The following is a 24,103-nucleotide window of genomic DNA, read 5'->3' as shown; positions in this document are numbered from 1 at the left end:
ACCTTTGCCTCTTTGCGACGTCAGCGACGCGAGCTTGGACGCGAATACGCGAATGGCTCTATGAATTTGCCGTGCTGCTGTGTTAAAACGTTGCTGTAAGTGGCGTGCTTGAGCGCGGCCATGGAGGAAAGAAGGAGTGAGCGCGGCAAACTTGTCGAAGTGAACGCTTGTCGGTGCGAACAGTTTGAAGTTTAATCGACTGAAATTGCTCAAGGAAAGTCAGCGGCACTGGATTTTTTTTGTTTCTGTGCATCGCGAGTGACTTTGGCGGCAGCCACACGACAACATTTCCGTTTTGGCGAACTTGTGACAAGGTGAGCATTTTTTTTTATTTAATTGTTTAACCGCGCAGTGTTTTTGTTTGTATTGTAACCCTGCGGCTCGTCGCATGTTATGTTCACGATAACATCAGCATGACGTGCATGCGCTTTTCGTCTCTATTTTAAGTAACGTTTGTCGATCAGCGTAAACTTTTGGATTACAAACTTTGCATGTTGGTACAGCGTGTCGGATGTACTTTGAGTTGATTCTGCGCACGAGGTGGTCTTCTGATAATTTGTTTATTACCAGAAATAGTCTAGAGGCTTGGAACCATTCATCACACTGCAACAACGCTGAAAAGCTGTTTTGTGTTCATGCATCTGCTCTCCTTACACTTAAATTTTCAGTAACCAATTCGCGTGGTTCTTTTGGATCTGAACAAGTGCCGAATGTTGCTAGGGGCGCCTGGCGACAGACCCCCTGGGGACGCCCAGTGGGAATTTCTACACTATTCAGGACAGTTCAGAGAAATGCACATGCAGCATCAGTCTTCTCTTTGTAGACTTTCTATGACCTGGATTCATTTCTTCTAAGAGAGTGGCAAGCAATAGGTCAACGGCACACAATTCATTTGCCTCTGCTGCAGAGTAAGGAGTGCAAACATCATAAGACAAGTCTCTAGTCCGTTTCATTCTCACTGCATTCCATCAAAGCATAACGTGAAGTGCTGTATCTCCTATACCCTAGTTTCCTTTACTTTGAACAGTAGATATTCACAATGAACAGCAAGGCAACTCCACTCGCTGACAATTTTGCCTTCAGCAGCAAAACAGGAAGTACCTTACCCCATGTGTTACCTCGACATAGACTCAAAATTTCGGTGGACAGCTGCGTCCACAGCTGTAATCACCTCTCATGAGAATGCACTCGTAAGACACATAAGGGTCATTCAGTCTATAAATTCCTCTTCTTTGTCCAGCAAATCCTTGTACGTCTTTTTCAAGCCACTGAGTCATTGCTCCTTTCACTCGGCCTGCCCCGGGCCAGCACTGTAGTGTTTATGTCATCATCAGCAGGAGCAGCAGCCTGACTACGTCCACTGCAGGACAAAGGCCTCTCCTAGACCTCTCCAGTTAACCCTGTCCTGTGCCAGCTGTTGCGACCTTATCCCCACAAACTTTTTTATCTCATCCGCTTAGTTATCATGTGTTCTGTGAAGATGCACCACACCACGAGGAACTTCATGTACGGTGCAGATATTGACTGGTGTTCAATGTGTTCAGGAACCTTGATGTGCCAAGGGATGGATGGATCGCAAACAAGTGCCACCTCATGCTGGATGCTGTGAGTTACTTTTTAGTACTTTGACATGGAAGTGCACCGAGGGCTGATCAAAGTTTAGAATGGAGCCGCCAGTCAGTCAAATGCCAGGGAAAAGGGAGCTAGAATAACTTCTTCCCTTTCAGTTTTTAGAAGTATAGACATTAAACGTTTAAGCCATAGCTTATTTAAGCAGCATTGACGGTAATTGCCTATTCTTTTGAAAAGAAAAACAGTGATTTTCTCTGTGGCTACACGTGATACTCTTCATCAGAAATGATACTGTAATGGGTAGATATATTTTTAGCATTCATCTCAGCGCAAATGGAATTCCGCAGTGTCTCTGTATGCAGCCTTCTGAAAAGAAAAGACGTGTTTTTTAAAAAAATTTTCATTCTGTTCTCGATCAGTTGGACCTGCAAACTAATTTGCACAGCCGTATATTACTCACGGGAAGAATTTTTTCATGACCAGCCAAGAGGGGGCAAGCGGCATGTCATGTTTCTTCAATTTTGCCGTGTGGAGCCACGGAAAGAAGGGCTCTCAGTTTCAGCTGAGATCTACACCCAAAAGCTCAACCTCGAGCACCCTGCCCTCTCTTACACTAGGCGTTGAGCACATGCAAAGTTAGCAATCCGTAGTCGAAATCCAAAAAGTGAACAACTAAAGGGACGTGCGGCCAGAAGCAGCCGCGCCCAGCCCAACGCCGATGTGAGGCGTGAGTCAGCGTGGACCATTTATGGTGCTAACTCACCACATGACAAAGCACAGCCAATGGGAGTCGCAGCGGCAAAGAGAAAACCACAGAGCTTCTTTCCATTAACTAGAGGCATGGAGGAAGACTGGCGAGAAATCTGGCGGCCATGCACTTCATCCTCTATGGACACCCGAGGCATGCCGGGAAGATAGAGGCTTGGGATTGACATCTGCTCGCTTGTTGACTGTGCTACGGGTGGCATTTCTTGGTTGCTCAGTTTTATTTTCACTGATGTTTTGAGCGCTTTGTGGTAGTGTAGTGATCCAGCTACGCACACACTTCTTTTGAAATCTGTAGCATTCGAGGGTGCTTGACTCGAAGTTAGCTGAGCACAGTCTTTGGGGCCTACTAGGTCTCAAATCCGTTTGCTCCTTTCCTTGAAGCCATTTACGAGGGATGCTGGGTTTGCTCAGCGGGCAAGTGTGCTAGCTGTGCATTGAAAGGTGAAGGGAACCAACGGAATCTAACGGCTCAAGAAAACAAGGAGGAGAACACACAGTAGACAGGATGGGCGCCATGTGTTCTCTATTGCATGTTCTCTTCCTTGTTTCCTTGTGCTGTTGTATTCCTTTAGCTGTGTCTTCAAACCAACTAGCTCAAACCAGAGTCTTTAAGGGAACCAGATTTTTTATGAATTGAAAACTGAACAGTCTGCTACTGTGACCTCTCGTCGAGGATTGCATTTGCTTCATTTCCAAGTCAGGCGTTGGGCACGCATTGCATGCAGGAAGCTCTTCAACTGCAACAATTGATTCACACAAATGACTGCATGTTGCACTTGTTAGCATGAACATGGCCGTAACTTTCCTGTGGTAGGACAGGTTTCCGCTTCGTGATTCTTGCTTTTCTTGGCAAACTCCGTAAGCGCAGTGCGAGGACATGGTGAAAGCTGGCACTTAGTATTGGGTTGAGGAAAACGAGAGCCAACCGAACAGCTTTATTCCATCCCAGCGAATGCCGGCACGGCACGAGCCCGAGACGCGCGCCAGCCGCCGCGAGCCTCACACAGGCGCATCCCCGCGCAGCCAAGCCAACCCACGCAGACGGCGTAGCCGTTGCATGTGGCTACTGTCTACAACATCTCCCCTGACAGAAAAGCAATCTCTTGGTAGGAATGACACAACGTCCACACTTGGTGTGCAGGTGGGAGGTGTCAGCGCAGGTTGTTTGTGAATCTTCTTGAGAAACTGAAGTCCCAGGGGGAGATTCCTCGTAGGAGGCGTCAGCGCAGGTTGTTTGGGAATCTTCTATAGAAACTGGAATCCCAGGGAGAGATTCGTCGTATACGATGTCTTGGTGGTCTCTCTCCTCTTTCGCAGGCTTGAGAAAAGGGATAAGATGGGTTTGATTTCGCCGTATAGGGCCGTTCCCAGTGTCAATATATATGACCTAGGCTCGCTTGCGGGCGACACCACGTTCCCTTTTCGCTTTAAGTTTGTCTGTAACCCAGGCTTCATCTCCTTCCAGAAGGGTCGGAAGTTGCCGTACGCCATGTCGTCTATCGTAATCTCTTCGCTGCTGTTCGCGGTATTGGGTTTCAAAATTCTGAAGTTTAGTGGCGTCTGGCAAACGGGGAACAAGCCTTCCGGGAGTCAGAGGAATCTTTGTCCGCAACCTGCTCCCCATCAATAGTTCAGAGGGGTTGTATCCATTTTCAATGGAGTTGATCTGTAGGACAAGAGCGTCAGGTACGGGTCTTGGGTCTTCATTGAAGATTTGATGATTTTTACCGCAGCCTCAGCGAGTCCGTTGCTCTGAGGTATTGTGGGCTTGATGTGACGTGTTTGAACCCGTATTCATGAGCAAACTTAGCGAAGTCGGAGGACGAGAACTGCGGACCATTATCGGAGACTACCACGTCTGGAATGCCATGCCAGGCGAAAATTGATTTGCAGTGATTGATGACTGTACTAGATGACAGCTTCTCTAGACGAGTCAGTTCCGGATATCTGGAGTAATAATCAGTCACGATTAACCACCAGTAGCTGTTGAAGAAGAACAGGTCCATTGCAACTCTCTCCCATAGTCTTGAAGGAAACTCGGTGCTTCGAAGGGGCATTTTTCGGTTGCTGGACGTCTTGACACATTCCGGACAATCTTTTATCGTGGTTGCGATGTCTTTGGCCACTGTAGGCCACCAAACGGTGTCCTTGGCGCGAGCTTGCTTCTTCGTAATGCCGAAGTGGCCTTCATGCAGAAGACGCAGAATTTCGTTCCTGCACGTGAGTGGGACAACCGCCCGGGCTACGTAGAGTAGCAGATCGTCCTCCACAGTCAGTTGGCCACGATGCTCGTAGCAAGGCCTGACCTCAAGGGGCAAATCCCGTGTGGAGGGCGTTTTTCTTGCAGAGTTCTCGGAGATACAAGCACACGTGATCTGATTTTTGGGACTCTTTCAGCCACTCAAGGCAGTGCTGCTTAATGGGAAGAGTTGTCCTCACACAGTGGACGAAAGCTTCGATGTCGCCCTCTAGCTCTGTGTCACCGGTCTGTTGAAGCGGCGCTCTGGAAAGCGTGTCAGCGACGAGGAGGTCTTTCCCAGGGACGTACGCCACCTCGTACTGGTACCGCATCATCCTCATTTTATGCCTCTGTAGTCGAGGTGTAAGGTCATCAAGACTCTTTGACATAAAGATTGGTACCAGTGGCTTGTGGTCAATCTCGAGTGTAAAGAACTTGCCGACGAGATAGTCGCTGAACTTTCCGCAAGCCCAAACCAAGGCAAGAGCCTATTTCTCTATTTGCGCATAGCGTTTCTCTGTGTCAGATAGAAGCCGGGAGGCATAAGCGATGACCGAAAACTTGCCACTGGCCTGTTTCTGTCGAATCACCACCCCCAATCCATAGGAAGAAGCATCTGCACTGACTACTGTATCCTTTGCAGGGTCGTACACCCCTAGCACTGGGCGTGACTAAAGTAGTTGCTTCCACTTGTCAAACGCTTGCTGCTGAGGAATGTCCCAAACAAATTCCTGCTTTTTTGACAGCAAGTGAGCCGTTGGAGCATGTCATGGAGGTTGGAGACAAAGCGGGCAAGATAGGTTGCCATCCCAAGCACCCTTTGCAGCTCGCTTCTGTTGGTCGGGCTGTTCATCTTTAAGATGGCCTCAACCTTTTTGTTGTCCGGTTTGATTCCTTGCTGGTCAAGCTTGTGACCCAGGAACGGGAGCTGGTCGACGTGAAACAGGCACTTGTTCTCGTTTAGCGTGACACCTGCCTTAGTTAGTCGTTGAAGAACGGTGCGGAGTGACTCGTTGTGCTCTGCTTCGTCTGAGCCCCAGATAAGGATGTCGTCCATATGACACACAACTCTGTTGACACCTTCCAGAATTTTTGACATCTGCTTCTTGAACTACTCTGGAACGGACGCGATGCCAAATGGAAGCCTGTTGAAGGAACACCTCCCGAATGGTGTCATGAAAGTAGTGAGCTTCTTGCTGCCTTCACTGAGTGGTATCTGCCAGAACCCTGAATTGGCATCCAGCTTCAAAAACACCTTGGCTCCATGGAGCAGCCCGAGTGTATGCTCAACAGAGGGAATGGGATGCCACTCTCGTAGGACGTGGCGGTTGAGCTCGGTGAAGGCGACGCAAATTCTAACATCACCGTTTGGTTTTTGGACTACCACCATTGGTGCACACCATTCAGTCGGCTCATGAACAGGTGAAATGACGCCAATATTTTCCATTCGCTGCAGTTCAAGCCTTGTTTTCGTGTAGAGCGGAATTGGTATGCGGCGAGGGGTACTCAAAGCAAATGGTTTCGCACCTTCGTGCAGGCAAATGTGGTGTTCTCTTAGTAGCTTGCCGAAGCATTGAAACAACGAAGGAATTTCATCACTTGGGCTCACCATCTTTGCGACGGCGCTGACGAAGGTTAGCATCTGCAAGTCTTTGATGGCGGGCTTGCCGAGTAAGGGAGTGTGGACATCTTCCAGCACGTAGACGTCTTGGAGCGTTTCACGTCCACGGTAGGCGACTTGAAGACGGGCTGCGCCCTTGGCTGCGAGAGGTCTCCCATCAGGACCGTAGAGCTGCTGAGGAGCTACAGACAACGGAGGCTGATGTCAGAGCATGCTGAAAGTCGTAGGCGGGAGGACAGATTCGTCGGCACCTGTGTCGATCTTGAATTTGACAGGTTGGCCTTGCACGAGGATGCTTGTCTCCCATGTCGACGTATCGAAGGACGAGACCTTGTTCCGAGAAATCCACCTTGGCTGTCGGATTCTGATGCTTCAACGATGTCAACCCAGCGTGACATGCAGACAGACGCGTAGTGGCCCTTTTTGAGGTAGCCCCTGCATACCTGCGTCCGCGCTGGACACAGTGAACGCGGGTGTCGTTCTTTCCCACACCAACGACACGATGATGGAACGCTGTCAGCTGGACGCGGATGTGGCCTTGATTCAAAGTGCTCTCGGCCGTCGTTGACGTGAACAGCGTTCGTGGGGTGCCTGACTTGCTGTTTGCTTGATGCAACTTTGTTAACGGTCAGCGTTTCGGGGTGAAGCTCCGCTTGCTGCTGACGAACGCTTTCGACCTGCCTGATACTCTCAAGCGCTTTCTGAAGAGTAAGATCAGCGTCTAGTTGCAGTCTCGCTGACAATTTCTAATCTTGAATGCCGACGACCAGTCTGTCTCGAACCAGTTCCTCTCGGAGGGTGCCGTACTCTCAATGGTTGGAAAGCATGTGAAGCGCAGCTACGAAGTCTTCCACGGATTCGCCGTCGTTTTGGACTCTCGTGTTGAAGCGTGCCCGTTGAAAAATGACGTTGCGCCGCGGTATGAAGTAGCTGTCGAACTGCTTTAGGACGACTTACAAGTTCTGAGCGTTCTCACCGGTGAGTTTGAAGGTTGCGAAGACGTCCTCGGCCTGGTCGCTTATCAAGTAAAGGAGCGTGTTGACCAGATGTACCCTGATTTGTCGCAGAGACTGGAAGCCGTGTAGAAATGCTCAAACCGCTTCCTCCATTTCAGCCAGTCGGCAGGAGTCGTGAAGCAGAAGGCCTCGGGCGGTTGAATGACGAAGGACGCCATGTACTGGCCGCGTAGTCCAGGCCGTAGACGCTGCTGTGATGTGTGCCACCGTTGATGCGTATCTGAGCGAGAGGAAGCAGCCCCGGCTGAGCTTACTGTGGGAATTCCGTTACTTCTGACACCATGTTGGGTTGAGGAAAACGAGAGCGTTGAGACGCCAACCGGACAGCTTTCTTCCAGCCCAGTGAATGCCGGCACGAGCCCGAGACGCGCGCCAGCCGCCGCGAGCCTCACGCGGGCGCACCCCCGCGCAGCCAAGCCGCTGCATATGGCTACTGCATACAACACTTAGCGCATGCAAACTAGTTTCTCATAGAAAAGCGAATGCTCGGCCAAATTTGTCATGGCACGAACCATGGGGTGCACGAGCATGTGGTGCGAACCCGCATTAGCAGACGATACCAATGTAGTGTTCTATTTTAGGCGCTAACAATTTCCTTGAAAGAATATTTGCTCTGAAAATGGTGTCTGTTAAACGCAAAAATTGTTTTTGACGGTTCATTATATTTCGCGGCTTGAAGAGAAAGCCCTCTCTCACCATAATTAAATCCGGTGCTCCTTTATGCGTATATGAATTTCTGCTCATTTATTGCAATGTACAGCAAACATATTTTATCGCAGGGCATATTGACTGCAAAACAATGTTTCCTTGCAATGTATGTTTTGCTAAAATTTGTATTCCCGCAGTCGTAGTTATGCTTTAGTCCTAACACTAGCCAAGCCATGTCAGATACCTATGTCTTCCCGGCATTCCTATGATGGATGTAGTGCTCTTTAAAAAACTCGCATAGATGTTGCGCCAGCTTTTTCTATAGATAGTAATTAGAAACTTTATAGAAAAAAAAACAAGAAAACTAATTCGGTACTGTCACCAAACGAGAGGTGGCGCTTGCATCTCTTACAGAATGGGGCCGGCACTCCGGACCCAGTTTATTCTTTCCTTTCTTCCTGACCCTGCCTAAAAAAACTGGGAGGGTTTTAACGTTGTTAAACTGAGTAGGCGTGCGAAAGCTTGTGTTCATTGTCGCCTCTTCTTTCTGGCATATGCATGTGCGCGCAACAGCATTTCTCGCTCTTCTGTTCACACCGTCTCTACTCGGCGGCAGCTGGTACGACGCCCTCCTCCCATTAGCTACAGCTAGCACAAGGCTCCTCCGAACTTACCCGAGCTTCCTCCCTTTGCCTGCAGCTTTCGCAATTCTCCTCCGAACTAACCTAAGCTTACGCGAGTTACTTCGAGGCTTCACACAAGAATATTGGTTGTGTTTGGCATGGTTAAGTAGTACTTCTGCACTAAAACATTAGTTATACTCCATCCCAGCTGTTCCTCGCAGCACTACCAAACCTCCGATGAGTGCACAGGCAATGTTATGACCAGTTATGTCACAGTTCTTAGAGGCTTTGCTTCACTGCCATTCACTTAGAAACGGTGGTGTCCCGCCCTTTTCGCTGAGGACGTCTTGAGTTTAATTGTGTGATGAGAGAATTTTTAAATGCAGTTTTCTGCAGCATAGCCACAAAAAGCCAAAGACTCAGTTTGTACTGAGAACCAGAATTAGATGGAGTTGTTCTTAGTGTAAAAAAAAAAAGTTAAATTAAGCTTATAAAAGTTGACACTTAAATTTCACAGTTAGGCACTTCGTTGTAGTCAGTGATTTGAAGCTGGAGGAGCAAAAGTCGGCAGAGACTGTTAAGATTGGTTACGTGTGAGAAGGCGTAAGCCCGCCGGCTCAGTTTGTGCACGCAGTCCCCATGCATTGCGGCGTGATGTAACCCGATGCCGCGCAGCTGACAATTCTACCTCTGTCTGACTCTGCGTATCAGGCGCTGCGACGCGGCCCCAGATCTCTGATCCCTTCTGATCTGCCCGTTAGCTTCATGAGGCAGTCGCCACTGTACCGTGGTCGGTGCTCCGTCTTAAGGGTATGATGCGATAACTAATGGGTTAATGCCCATATATGCAGAATTAGTCTCATTCTACTTGATATTCATAGATCCCTGGGAGTCCCCATACCACTCCTGACGTGGTGGTGCGCCGGTTAAGCGGTGCGCCACTCCCCTGGAATGGCTGGTACTGCCACCAGTGAGACCTATGCGATCCATGTTGTCTCGAGCAATCCCGCGCGGCCAGTCAACTTTTATTTAACCGCCACCTATCGGGTTGCATGGGGACGCCATCTTGTATGGCTACCGTCGAATGATCGCACACAAGCGCACACACTCACGCCCAGGCACACAGAGATGGGTTTTCAGTCAGTCGGGAATGTAGGCTTATGCCTTTAAAAAATATGTGGCTCCAATGCACGCTATGAAGGTGGTTATACAGTGAAGCTGTAAAACGACACCCAATCACCCATTGCTATGTCACTTGAAAATTCACACACGTGGCTCTACAAAGAGTGAAATCAGAGGCAAGTGAAATGTTCTTGAGCTTTAGGCTGTATGCCTGATTTCAAAGGAGATATGCTGTTTGCATTCAATTTTTAGCCTGACATTATTGCTTACGACAATGACACGCAAAGTGCTTCGCATTGTTTGCAGGCACCGTTATCATACATTATGCGGTTTGCGCTTCACACGACGGCTTTGAATGAAGTCGACCCCTTTCGAAACACCTGCAAATATAATGTTTACCGGAACGTGTCGGACGGTGTTCCCATTGTTCACATGGGCCTTATCATCAGGCATGTGGTTTTGATGCTTGTTTTGTTTTTTCTTAACGAAAAGGAGTACTGAGCTGTATGCGTGATTTCAAAGGAGATTTACCCATTGTATTTTTCCTTTTTCATTTTTCTCTTTTAATTTTTTATTTCTTATATAGATCTATATATATTTTTTCATTAATTTTTTTACATTACGACTGCTTTATAATCAATATGATATGATTTCTATGCTGTTGGGTACTTTTCCACTCGGAGTAGCATTCAACATTTAGCCTTGTGTTTTTTGCTCACGACGACGACGCAAAAATTTCCTTGGATGGTAGAGGTATACAGCTTCGCTGTAAACGTTGTATTAATATTTAAGTTCTCCCTAACGCGATTCTCGTTGGGGCTGCAGTGCCAGTTATTCTGGTTCCCCGGCCACAGAGGACCGGAACAGCAACGAGCGATGAGTGCACGCTGCAACACCACTGAGGATTCGCCGTTCCGTCAATGCCGTACAGCGGCCCGGCTTCAGCGGCTGCCTGTCCCTGCAGCTGAGGTGTGACGAAGGGTCGAGCATGTGATGTCATTTCATGTAGAAGCGCTGAAGCAGCCACTGACTGGTTCTTAGCCGCAGTCCCGCGAGACTTGGCCAATGAACGACGCTGCATTCGAGAGCATGCCTATCGCCATATGCATAGAATACCACCACCATTTTTGTTTTTGTTGTTTATTTTGTGCCCAAGCAACGAAAGTGCATGTTATGCCACCTTAACATCCTGGAAATTTTGGTAACCCGCTGCGATGGCTCAGTATAGGCGCTCGGCTACTGATCCCGGGTTCGAACCCGACCGCGGCGGCTGCGTTTTTATGGAGGCAAAACGCTAAGGCGCCCGTGTGCTGTGCGATGTCAGTGCACGTTAAAGATTCCCAGGTGGTCGAAATTATTCCGTAGCCCTCCACTACGGCACCTTTTTCTTCCTTTCTTCTTTCACTCCCTCCTTTATCCCTTTCCTTACGGCGCCGTTCAGGTGTCCAATGATATGAGACAGTTACTGCGCCAATTCGTTTAATTCCCCAAAAACCAATTATTATTATTAAATTTTGGTACATTCAAAAGAAATTAAAAGAGAACGCGACTACCAATAAAATTATTAGGAAAGCACTATGATGGTAATAATAAAATGAACGTGCTTGTTTTTGCAGCTTACAAGTAGAATGACCGATGATACGAAAAAGCCGAGTTGCGCGCCTTCCTTCGGCTCGAACGCTGCGGCCGTCATTCTGCAGCTGCCGGTGGCTGAGGCGAGACTCGCTGTTGGGGCATTTCTCTTCCAGGGACAGCGACGAGCGAGCCGTGCAAGGTGACCACTGGTTGTTAATTCTGCGCTGTCCCAAGCGTTTGTGCTGACTTAGCAGCATTCCCCGTCGGAAAATTTTCGAACAGTCTTGCCTCCACACACAGCGAGTTCGATCGCCACCCTCACAATCTCATTGTGACGCGCTGCCTTGTTTGACTACGCACGACTGTCGTCTTGAACATTTAGCTCTGCGCGCATTGCGCCTCAGTTGTCAGAAGCTGAATGTTTTTTAATGTTGGTAAGGAAAAGAAAAGCGAGCGCTGCAGAACGCCTCTGAAAAAGGACCTCGCAAACAGGTGGTCGACACGGCCGCTCTTTTTAGATTCGGCTCTTGCCTTCTGAGCATCGCCCTCGAAAAAAAGAATTCATAGTCTGTGTCGTCGTCGAGGGTGGATGTAACCATGAAATGCACTGAAGGAAAAGCGTATTATACTAATGAACTGCTCATAGACGGTGGTAGCCGCATGGGAGTCTAGAAGAGCCTCTCTCATTAACCACTTTTTTGTTTTCTTAGCTCTTCTTTGCGAGCCTAGGCGCGCTCGGCTTCTTCCGCCGCTTTTTGTGTGTGGTGACGCGCGTGACCGGCGCTCGCCGCGTGCCGAAGGAGAGGCAGTGGCTCCAGCACGTGCTACACAGAACGCTGGGCCGTTCGCCTCGGTTTGACGCCGCTGCTTCGTCGATTAATTCGTCGACGCAACTTGTGGTCGCGGTTGTGCAGTAGAACCTTCATTGCTTCAAATTAATCAGGAATCCAGTGCGACAGCAGTGAGTTCCCCCTCTTATTCTTTCACTCCGTTCGTCCCATTCCCCACGCCGCGTTTGAGGTGTCTCCCGAAAAGTCTTCTTTCCTTTCCTGAAAACCATTTCTCCTAGCGGTCTTCACAGCACGAACGGATGAAGTATTATCGGTCGAAATAACCGCGTTTCGATGGAGGTGAAGCGCGACGGGCGCCCGTGTGCTGTGCGATGTCAGCGCACGTTAATGAACCTCAGGTGATATGAGTTAATTTAGACACCTCCACTATACAGCGTCCCTGATTGTACCCTGCGCCGCTTCATGATTTAAAGCCCACAATTTTCAATTAATGATGAAGACGACGAAATGCAATGCAGAGCGTGAAAGTCTGCGGTCATGGCAGAGTGATGTAATGCAGCGGGAAGCCAAGCTGCTGCTTCATAGGTAGACCAATGTAACATCGACTCCAGCTTGCTTCGTGGCGCGTTCTCACACCAAATATGAGCTGCAGTGCAACCAAAATAATGAAATTGGAGGGGACACTCAAGCTCCGCCTTGAGGGTATGACGCGATAGTGTAATGGCTCGCATTCGGGGGCCCTGTTTCGATTCCCTACCTAGACCAACTTGCTACTCTTTTTATTTATTAATCCTTCTGGGATTTTTCGCTCACGGCCAACGCCTTCGACGCCGCACGAACCTGGTGCTGCTGATGCTACGCGCGCAGCGGCAAACCACGTAGAAGCACTGCCAGGCACCTTGTGGAAACGTGCGGGACTCAATCTGCAGTCGTAGTTCGTCGGCACATCGTTCTCGACAAACCCGATGCCACGAACGCCAGCATAGCTTCCGCGCCGTACGAATGGGCAGCAAGCCGCAAGCTTCGTGGTGAACGCGCCTTGGATGTGCGCTGTGTTGTTCGCCGCTCACCGCGTGATTCCTGCGTCCCCGCACGGCCCCACTGCGCCCGAACGAGGCGAGCGGGAGGCGCTAGGGTGCCTGGATGAAGAATTGAAAGTTGGTTTTAGGGGAAAGGAAATGGCACAGTGTCTGTCTCACATATCGGCGGACATCTGAACTGTGCTGTAAGGGAAGGGATAAGGGAGGGATTGAAAGAAAAAAGGAAGAAAGAGGGGCCGTAGTGGAGGGCTCCGGAATAATTTGGACCACCTGGGGATCTTTAACGTGCACTGACATAGCACAGCACACGGGCGCCTATGCGTTTCGCTTCCATCGAAACGTTGCCGCCGCGGTCGGGTTCGAGCCCGGGAACTCCGGATCAGTAGCCGAGTGCGCTAACCACTGAGCCGCCCCGGCGGGGGCCTGGATGAGCGGTCGCCTCCGCTTTCAGGGTGGGGACACCCTTTGTGCTACCCTGCGCCGCCGTTTCCCCCTCGCAATGGCATGTTGGGTTCCACTCGTCAGTTGCGTGCAGTGCGCTATGCGTCTGGCATGGTTTGTGTGTGGTCGCGTGGCGGCTGTAATAATGCTACTGATCTGGAAGTAGACTGTACATACTTTTTTCACTTGTGACGGTAGTGTTCTGGCAGTTTTGAGCTTATTTTATGCATGATGCACTCGCTCCAACTACACGACAGTCGAAAAGTTATGACGGGCTGCTGTGTTTCTAAGTCAACGGCTGCACTTTAAAAGGGCAGAAGTTACTTGGTGTTCCCTGATAGTGATAGTATGAACTATATTAGGGTCACCGAATTTCATCGAATTATGCTGCCTTTGTTGTTTTAAGCGTAAGGACTGTTCTCAAGGCCCCAAGTTTCTCTTTCATACAAGCAGCACGGAGCATGCATGACCTGCCAAATATAATATTTTTGCATAGTCAACATTCACTTTTCCAACATTTTCTGAAGTGCCTTTGTCTTGCTGCTGCACCATAAGGGAAAAATTCCACGTAATAATGTCAAATTTTTATCCCAAGTAATCTGTCACCTCACTGCTTTGGAGTAGAAAGCTCCAAAATTTTTGCTTCAGTGTTTTTTTCTTTGAAACAATGGTTTCGACATTAATATACATGGTATATTAATATACATTAATACAGGGGCCCCAAGTCGTCTTTTTACTGCACGAAGAGGATTTAGGCTTGTTTTACGGCGGAACGAATCACTGGCCAGTCAATGCAACTGTTTGGTCCAAGACCCTTTTCCCAAGCATCTCACCCCAGAAGAGCTGAGCACCAGGCCGGGGAAATCTTGTACCCATTAGAAAACGGGGGGGTACCTGGCGTCATTGGGGATTGAACCCAGCACCTCCCGAATACGATGCGGATGCTCTACCAAAAGGCCACACTTGAATTCTTTAGGTCAGTGTGGTATTCTCCTACGACGGCTGCATAAATTATTTTTGAGTTTCTTGATGCTGTTTCGATTTCGGTTTCATCAACTGAACAAGGCTTTGATGTCGCAGGTGGTTTAGGTCATGTGAGGCATAGAAAAACTGCAGTATAATCGGTGATACGTGGTTTCTAGTCACTGCCACAGTTAAGCCAGCCTGCTTAAAGAGCTGGAACGGCAACTAATGACGCATCAGCGATTATTTCAAGTTTTTGCATGCCTTACATAACCTAAAGCCACTTTTCATGCCACAGCTATCATGCGGTTGATGGAATCGAAACTTCAATTTAGTGGTCGCTGGCGAATACCACGTTGTGATCCAGGTATACCAACGTCTGCTGCATCATTACAGAGAAAACATGAAACTAAAACTAGGTGTCTGTACTTAAAGAACCCCAGGTGGTCGAGATTTCCGGAGCCCTTCACAACGGCGTCCCTCATATCATGAGTCACTTTGGGACGCTAAACCCCATAATACCAAGCTTTTAACCAGTTTTGCGTAATAAAAACCAAAGCAGTAAGAATACCAATAGCTCCCGCTCTACACGCGAAACTTTTTGGAGTCGTTAGCAAAGAACTTGGGCCTAGCCACTTGTGCGACTGGGGTCAAATAGAAAACGTTGTCTTTAGTTTTACCGAAATAAAGAAACTTTGATTTTAGGTCTGGTTGTTGCTGACGGCGCTTCATGCAGGCAGCTGGAGAGTGCTGTGCAGGGATGGATCAACGCAAGAGGCAATGGGACAGATAATAGAATGCGAGGTTCCGCCTATGGTCTTGTACCATGGGATCTTTGTAATATCTTCCTTGGAGCCACGTAGCGAAGAGAGGGCCCGGCCCTCCCTATAGGCTACTCCTATAGGCCATGCAGGAACGTCCATGCACCTTGTTTGTAAAGCGGGGATTTATATCTTTAGCTCCTGCCAACTTGGACAGCATACATCATGCTCCTACTCACAAGCATGCCTCTGGCAGGTGGCAGCTGGCTGGTGACATGGCCAGGCGGGCCATGGAATGAGTCAAAACCAACTTGGCCCACCCTCGAAATTTCTGTGGCCGACTCCCAAAATAAGGCCGGAAAGTCCTTGAATGTGGATGGACAGTCAAGATTTAGAAGCGCTCGCACAATACTGTGTTTTTGGCAGAGTCAAACCGTCTCCCATTTTTTCTAGACCCCCGCTAACCTCGCACGGATTTCTAAAGCACTGCCGTATCAATCCTCGCACTTGACAGCTATTTGAAGGTCCTCACCAAGGCTTGGACGCGATCGCTAATCGGGCCGCTAGCTCCCAGAAAACAGCAGTGTTAATGATAATACAGTGGAACTTCGATTATACGACTTTGAGGGGACCACTCAAAGCTGTCGTATAATGGAAAAACGAAGAATATCGGTGGCAGCGTTCAGTCTTTCCGAAAAACCGGTAGCAATCGCCTGAATACGCGCGTGGCAAGAATCGACAGCACTCTAAGAAAGGTAGATCAAATTATTTTTAAAATGTCAATACTCAAGCATTTGTTCAGAGGCACGGCAATCCCCGAACTGCATGCTTGGCGCAACCACTCCATGAGGGCGTTCTCCAAGGCAGCAAACTTTCCGTCCTTTGCACATTTCTCTTGAGGCCAAACTTGCTTGCGTTGAGCAGAATGGTGTCCTTCTTGGCAAGGATGGTTTCCAGAGGCGATTCTGGAATATTGAGGTCGCGGGCGGTGTTGGCTTTTGTAGCTCCCTTCTATTTCTCGGCCTCTTCTATTATTCGAAGTTTTTCTCCCAGGCTCAGTGGCTTTCGACTCCGCGACATAGTGAGCCGCACCTGTCACAGCCAAAAATACGCCAAATTCCACGCAGACCAAGAAGGAAAGCACATTATCGGAACACTCTGCAGCACAAAGAGAAGCAGCGGCCCACGCCGGATAGAGCAAGTGGTGGTGCATTCCAGTGCACGTGTCAGTTTTGTATCTGAAAATAAGACTTATCTGTTTCCCATTTAATTTTTAATATTTGTAGTATAACTAAAGCGGCGATAAATGTTTTTGCAGAATACTTCTTTGACATCACACATTTGATCCTGTTTTTTTTTTTTCATCGCTGAAATGCAGTTGTACAACATTCTTGCTGCCAGAGGGCTTGCTGTTAAAAAAAAAAAAAAGTAAGAGCAGGCATGGTGCGCGTGGCCTTTCTGTATGCCGAGGCTACCCCTGTGGTTGACTGACGGAAGCCGCCTTTCTGAGCGCTTTTGCTTTCTTTTGGGGAAGGCTATTTCGCATTCATTATCAGCAGGCTACAGTGTGCCTACAGGACAGCCTGCGTCTGCTTAGAGCTTTTTTTTCTTTCTCTGTACCAGAGCCGTCGTACGAAGCGGGGTCGGCTTAAAATTGTGTCGTTTAAGCGAGGATTTTAATACATTCTTTCTATGGGAGTTTTGCAGGGACCAAACTGATTCGTCATAAAATGCGAGTCATCGCGTAACCAGGGGGCCGTATAATCGAGGTTCCACTGCACTAACGACAGGGCAACTTTAAGTAGTTTTTGTTTGTTCTGCCAACACACATCTCCAAAGGGAACTTTGAGTCCGTGCAGCCAGCTTTTAAATTTTACATACAGGACATGCAGACAACACACATGCCTGTGCTAAGTGGAGAGTGGCAGGTGTGGAAAGCAATATGGGAAGCAACAGGAGTAGACCAGACGCTACGCTACGCCACTGACCCGCTAATGAATGGTGACAAGGTCTTATTTCGGAATGTTTATGCACTCCTCAAGATTTTATGCACTCCTCAAAGCGACTTTGGCTTACAGCTTGACAAAAGTGATATTGCAATCCAAACCAAAAGTAGAATTGGCTAAAGAAAAAAAAAACACCATCATATATAGTGGTTTTTTATGATTTATATTATGCCGCGTGCGTAAAGATGGTGTAGTTCTGATGCGGATGCTTATTTGTCGCAGTGCATACATCGCTAAGGTGTCTCTTCTGTGTAGTGAATATTAACTGTTATGTGTGCAATTCTGTGCGTTGTTTTCTTCATCTTTTAAATTGTAAGTTTGTTTAGTTTTCACGGTGTGTATATGCTTCGTACCAGCTACTTCTGTGTAACTAGCATTGGTAGTAAAGAAGGTGCATACAATGCCGCACGGAAATGAAGCCCTGTTTCTTCTTTCTTTCCTGCACCGTTCTAAATTTAATGAAGCCAGATTAAACAATTCAGTTGCGATTATGTGTGAAATAGAATAGGAACGTCTCTCTGTTGTAGTCGGCATTTTCATATTTACTTGACCGCTTTTTTCATCTAACTGTATATACGACCATGTTGTATTAAATAGTTTCCGAGTATGAAAATTCGTCTGTGTAAGTCATTATAGTCAGGGGCATACCTCAACTGCGCACGAAACTTCAAAATTTATTACGCTTGCATTAACAAAAATCCTCCTCTCCACAAGTTTTGAAAAAAGAAAATTTTGTTCGGTTGACCCGCCCTCCCCTCCCTCGAAAAAAAAATCCTGGCTACGTGCCTGATGCCTTGAGTAAGTTGTTCTTAAATGTCAGTAAACTTTCACCTTCGACATTCCACCCTGCTCTAGGGCATGTCCTGGGAGCAAGCGGACGTGGACCGGCCGGCCGTACTCCGAGCTGTGCTTCGGCATCAGAGAGCTACAGCGCTGGCTTGGCCACTTGTGGCGCTGGCACGCAGCCGCACTCCAGACCTGGCAATGGCGTCGCAATGGGACCAGAAACAAGGTCTGAGATGGGCCAAAGTGCCCGCGTGTTTTCCATCCAACTTCCTGCGCCAGCCACTGTTCGGGACTTTGTGAGTGCTGTGGACATTGAGGGATTTTCTTCCTCTGTATTAATTGTGACAGGAAACAAGAACAGCGAGGAGCTGCTGCGGTGCATCTCGCCGGAGCCTTGCTCGAAGTTTTAGCTCTAACTACCGTAAAAAAACTCTCACAGGACGGTAACGTAGTTATCAGACAAAACATGAGACCAAAAATAATGGCGTCATTGGCGCGAAAATTGTCACCTAGCACTGGTTTCTAACCAGAAATTTAGACAAAAATGAGTGCTGGAGAATTTGCCTGAAGCAATACCTGCAGTTTGAAAAATGATGATGGATTTCGTAACACGAGATGGGATCCAATAGTGTAAAAAAACTCGTTGTACAATGTCCCAGAACGTGTCCCGGCGCATCACAGGTGTATTTAATGAGCACTTCTCAGCCGAACCAGTTTAAACTTTTAAAGCTGCAGAGATAAAACACTAGGAATTGATTGCACTAGGTTGTTCAGCTGATCGAGTTGATGAAGGACAAAAGGGGCATGACATGGGTGTTGACTATCAACTCCTGGCTTTGCAGGAATGCCATACATATACCTCAACGTAAACCATGGAGGGAACCAATAAAACCAATATCAGCAGTCACCAAGTCGTCGAGTGTATCAGCTCGCAAGGTGGCATATTGACGCATTCCGTATTTACATGATTGTGAGTCGACCTATTTTTGAAAATTTGAATATCTGAAGTGGGGGGGTCGATTTAAAATCGAAACCAAACCATCGCATCATAAATAAAGGTGAGACAAATGAAATATCAGGCATGCTACAGCATGGTTGCATTGTTGCTGCGCAGCTCCTTCGCATCGCTGTTGATGCTGGCCTTGAGGAGCTGCTATGTCAACGTGTAGAACCGGCATCCCCACCCCGCGGGAGCCAGTGGATGGTGGCTGTTGATAAGCACTCCCCTCATGTGGCCACAGATTGCATCTGCTGATAAGTGGCGGCGGCAGCGGCCCGATAATGCATTCGCATTCTACTGTTAATAGGCGTCCAAGTTTTTTGTTTACTTTCAACCGTGCACTCGGCGCTCAAGGGAGCGTTGATAGTTAATGGAAGGGCCGCTGTTTCAATCGCGGCAGCACTGCCACTTGGAATCGCAGCGGCGCCAGGGAGTGTCGTTAGCCGACGCCGCTCACGCGTAGTTTTTCTTTGGCTCTGACGCATTTGACTACTGCCGGCCGCGTTTCACAAGTTTTTAATGTAGTGGTTCGTCATTTGTGCTCCTGGTCCGCTAAGTGACTAGTGCTCGTTCACGGCTACATTCAAGCTGTATCGTATTTACGCGATTGTAAGTCGACCCTCCCACGTCACATTTCTGAAAAAAAAAAAAAACTTGGAGGTTGTTTAAGCTTGGCCTTTAATAATAGATCGCGGTAGCACTATCCTAAAGCCTCCGCTTATTGCCAGCCACTAACAGCTGCTGCACACGGCAGCGCCCGTGGGCACATTCCAAATCGAAAATGTATTAGTCACTGGACTACTCATGCACACTTGCGACATCGCCCTCACTAGCGCTGTCGTCGTGATTGCTCCTGCGATCCCATTGCTCGTAGTTGTAACTTCGTCGTGCAGCAAAATCCTGCACTTCACAAACAGCCACATCACGACATTGTGCGGAACAGCTGAAAATTTGGCCTCGCTGAAGCTGCCACACTTGTATCACCTGTTTCGAACGTTGAACATGCGGTCTGGCGCGCAGTTCGTTTCTTAGACGTAAAAAATCACAGCCATCTTAAATGTAGCTGTGAACAAGTGGCAGTCACTTGCCGGACCCGGAGTGCAAATGACGAAGCACTATATTAAAAACTCGTGAAAAGCGGCCGGCAGTAGTCAAATGCGTCAGAGCCAAAGAGAAACTACACGTGAGCGGCGTCGGCTCTTCCGTCGGCCACCGACACTCCCCGGCGCCACTGCGGTTGTGAGTGGCGGTGGTGCCGCAATTGGAACAGCGGCCCTTCCATCAAGTATTGACGCTCCCTTGAGTTCCGAGCACGCGGTTGAAAATAAATAAAAAAACTTGGACCACACCTATTAACAGCAGAATGCGAATGCATTATCGAGCCACCGCCGTTTATCAGCAGACGCAATATGCGGCCACGTGTTGGGAGTGGACTGGTGCCGTTTTGGTGCTTATCGACAACCACCATCAGCCGTCTCGCGCGGGGTGGGGATGCCGGTTCTGCACGATGACATAGCAGCTGCTCAAGGCCAGCACGAAGAGCGATGCGAAGGCGGCGCGCAGCAAAAATGCAGCCACGCTGTAGCATGCCTGATTTCTCATTTCTCTTGGCTTTATTTATGGTGCGATGCTTTAGTTTTGATTTTAAGCCGTCCCTCCACTTCGGATTTTCAGATTTTGATAAATAGATTGAATTACCATCGTGTAAATAGAGTATGCAAAATAAAGAGACATTACCTACCGCGGGTAATTCAAACACTCCAGTGCGATCATGCTCTTGCTTCCAGTATAAATATATGCTGCTCCGTCAGCGCGTGGAACCTGCACGTGGTGAAATACTTAGTAAATTGGTGCTAGCGTGCTGGAACTCGAATTGGTCATAAATGTCTGAAGCACGTTTATATATACAAAGTAAAGTAATTTCGGCGAAAAATAAATTGAGTTGAATGAGATGGGATTCGAAACCGCGACCTAGCTTGGATTGTGAGACGGGCACGCTACCCCTATAGGCCACAAATGCTCAACGGTTTAAGCGGGATAGAAGTGGACCTGATGAATGCGTTGTGGTCTTTGACTTGATGCTGTGTCATAACGGCATGTAATCATGTATGCATAGCTAATTATGAGTATGCTAATTAGTGATTAGGTAATTGAGCCACATTCGATTTTTGAGATGGTTCATTGTACTTCAACGGTTTGATGCGTGCGTATGTGTGATGTTTCGATGTGTACGGTGTGATTCGGGCATCACTAATCGGGGGAAAAAGGAGAAGTATAATACTTCCGCGAGGCTGCCGAGTGTGCTGCCACGTGGCAATGTGATACTACTTTACATTAGGTCTCGTCTGACTGTAGTTCCTGCTACACTAAAAAAAAATAGCACCTGGTGGAAAGTTTGTGTCCGTCGTGGAGTCCGCCAAGGGGCTCTAAGAATCCCGCTCGCCTGTGGAGAAAGCGGAGCCCCTCGCCTGCTGCTCGGCTTATCTAGTATGAAATGGTCTAAAAAATGGGTCTTTGACCCCATCTTGTTGTGGACTTAAAAGGTGTTCTCTCATAGCGCTCTTTGGCCAAATTTGCCCTTGCGCTATTGAAATTCATAATCATTATCAGTGTCCGGTTCCGCCATACTATACCAGACCGACGCCATTTACATCACAGGGACCCACGCAGAGAGTGGCCGCTGTGAAAATAGCGTATAGGGGCACCATCGTGAGGGACTGGAGTTTATATGAACTGTTCCAGAAGGCTGTAGGAAATTTGCAGGCACAGGGTGGCCAGAAATTGTTTGGTACAAGGCCATAGGAGGTCATAAGATGTGTTCGTTTACGTATGCTCTCCCTGTTTTTCATCTTCAGTGCAGTTGAGTGAACTTGGTTGAGGATGATGGTGTTTTTAATTACTACCCTATAATTTGTGCGGATACATTTAGAAAAACCATGGACATGCACAATGTCATCTGTAAGGATGTGTGATTATTCGAAACTCGCAAATAACGGATTCAGTATCCTCCTATTCGATCCGCTGAACGAATCAAATAGTGCATTCTGAAAATTATTCGGAACAAATCGACTACGTTTTCAAGTTTTTGCATTCCTGTCGAATAAAGATAAACGCGGGACGTGGATTGTTTCCAAAAGCAGGTCCACTCTGGCGCCGCACAGCATGCTGCCACAATCGATATGCATGGGAAGGGAAGCTTCAGCGGCAAGAAGCGGTTTGTTCGTGTGGCTGCGCCCACGATACTGCTCATACATGGCTTCCAATGTTGGGCGATGCGGCATGGGTCAGGCAGATTTTGTAAGCACTGCCTTAAATCTGGCAATCCATGACTAATACGTAGCTCTCACCCCTCTCATGCAGTCAGATGTGGCATTAGTTTATTGCCTGTCATCGACAGTAGCAAGTTGCAATTTTTTCATGCGTACTACATGATGGTCTCAAAACTACTGCGCTGACTTCGTGACGCATACTCCTTTGTAAAGATCAGTGCCGCCCGCGTGTTTTGGCAGCTATAGTTAAAAAGCTGTAAAGTTATAACGGCGTACCACAGCGCCGCTAGGGCTTCGCTGTGATTCACGATTATTAGTTTCGCACGAGTATTCACGCAAGTACTTGATATTCGTGGAATATTTGATCCGTATTCGATTTGCTTATTACCTCCGCTATTCATATTTGATTAGATTTTGAAAGAGTACTATTCGCACAGGCCTCTTTCACGTGTAATTTGTCCAGATCTGCCCCTCGTAAAGACTGGTAACCTACACAAAGCACTGTGGGTTTGCGTGAAAAAATCAGGTTTGTTGGTCTTGCCGGTATTTAGCTGAAGTCAAGACACACAACGTTTGTGATCGTGTTCTCTGCCGAGCTCACCGAAGCTTCTTGCAAACGTGTCAATTAGTCCACGCAGCGGCCAGTGCCCAAGAGTTCTCTTCGTTTGTGCAGCTCACCGTGTCCCTCATCACCCAGACCTGTGACGCTGATGCTGGGATCCGCGAAAGCACCTCTGGAGGCCTCGCTGTATTTCCAGCCGCAGCCTTTCGGCTCTTTATGACGTGCCACACAGCAGTTGGCGCGGCGGTCCTGTGCTGTTGCATGGTGCTGTACAAGTGCAGGACAACGGCCTACGCCTGCGTGTACTCGTCACCGTCCATCGACGAGCTGCACCGCGGTGGCCGGGGGCTCAGCAAAGCTGCGTTTAATTTGACGTAGATTAATTATTTTTAGGTGCTTCTAAGAAAAGCACTCCTAATAATTCGATGTATGATTAGGTGTGGCATTTGGAGCCACCATGGAATCCAGTGAATAAAACGACAAAATTTGATTTGACACTCCTGTCGTCTCAAGGTTTTTTATGACCTGGAGAAGTTGTCATGGTCCCGATATCACACTTCATTTAATACCTGAGCCTGATTAAAACGTTGGTATTGTTGCCCAGTCGCTCCATTTCATTCCGTACTTTCCATCCCGTCGTAGCCTCACTTCAAAATGAAAACTACTGATAACTGCAGTCCCTTAACCAAGCATCCAGTACGGAGCTATAAACCGTTTTGCATAGACAGCTTTGCATTTTCGCGTCTCACATGATGCCTTTGCAGTGAAAAGTTCACGACTGCATCTTGTTCGTTAAAATCACGTTTGATGTTTAAGCTGTCATTACCAGCTCAAAAGAGGTTTCATAAGAAACTCTATTCTGTGTGTTTTTTTTTTCTGCGACCTGCTTTAAGCTTGTACAAATCAATACATTGATCCCGCATCTACAGCATTTTTTAATTAGAACACGGCCATGTTGACGAAAGCTGTGCAGAGCATAAAATTTTGTGAACTGACAAAAAAGGCCAGCTCTACTATCGAAGAGTATTAAATCAAATAACGTTTCAAACAACGTGTATGCCCATCACTTCAAACAGTGAGATATGGCTATCCTGTAGCCTCGGTTACAGGTGAAAGTAGAGATAAAAGACTCCTGCTTTCTCAAACTTCATACCGGGTATGGCAGCTAATCCGAGACATTGTGGCCGAGAAGCGCATGCAGCCGCGCCCCGAAGGACAGGCCACTGGGCGATGTGCACTATGCGTACAACCCCTTCACGTGCCATTCCCTATGCCTCAAGGCTGATGTGGCGCGCCGTTT

The 24,103-nt window shown here is 48.0% G+C and overlaps 1 protein-coding gene across 3 annotated transcripts; it reads left to right on the top strand.

Moving 5' to 3' along the window:
• The first annotated feature begins 44 nt into the window (after window positions 1–44).
• Window positions 45–23,300, top strand: LOC144115626 (uncharacterized). 3 transcript variants are annotated; one of them, XM_077650051.1, is made up of 5 exons: window positions 45–314; window positions 1,545–1,605; window positions 10,435–10,578; window positions 18,042–18,198; window positions 22,915–23,300. In XM_077650051.1, exons 2-5 carry the CDS (start codon window positions 1,594–1,596, stop codon window positions 22,944–22,946), a joined length of 345 nt encoding a protein of 114 aa, XP_077506177.1. In that variant the 5' UTR covers window positions 45–314; window positions 1,545–1,593; the 3' UTR covers window positions 22,947–23,300. The 3 variants fall into 3 exon arrangements, with proteins under 3 accessions (XP_077506177.1, XP_077506176.1, XP_077506178.1); XM_077650050.1 differs by lacking the exon at window positions 45–314 and adding an exon at window positions 364–540; XM_077650052.1 differs by lacking the exons at window positions 45–314; window positions 10,435–10,578 and adding an exon at window positions 378–540.
• The last annotated feature ends 803 nt before the right edge of the window (window positions 23,301–24,103 follow it).

The sequence above is a fragment of the Amblyomma americanum genome, chromosome 1 (genome assembly GCF_052857255.1).
Source record: "Amblyomma americanum isolate KBUSLIRL-KWMA chromosome 1, ASM5285725v1, whole genome shotgun sequence".
NCBI lineage: Eukaryota > Metazoa > Arthropoda > Arachnida > Ixodida > Ixodidae > Amblyomma > Amblyomma americanum.
This window is presented reverse-complemented; position numbering and strand designations above follow the sequence as displayed.

What these genes read in the sequence shown, in the direction of transcription:
- LOC144115626 (XM_077650050.1), top strand. Translation starts at nt 512, where the DNA reads ATGTACTTTGAGTTGATTCTGCGCACGAG. An exon ending in GAGTTGATTCTGCGCACGAG is followed by an intron (nt 541 to 1,544) that starts GTGGTCTTCTGA and finishes CAATGTGTTCAG; the next exon opens with GAACCTTGATGTGCCAAGGG. An exon ending in GCCACCTCATGCTGGATGCT is followed by an intron (nt 1,606 to 10,434) that starts GTGAGTTACTTT and finishes TTGGGGCTGCAG; the next exon opens with TGCCAGTTATTCTGGTTCCC.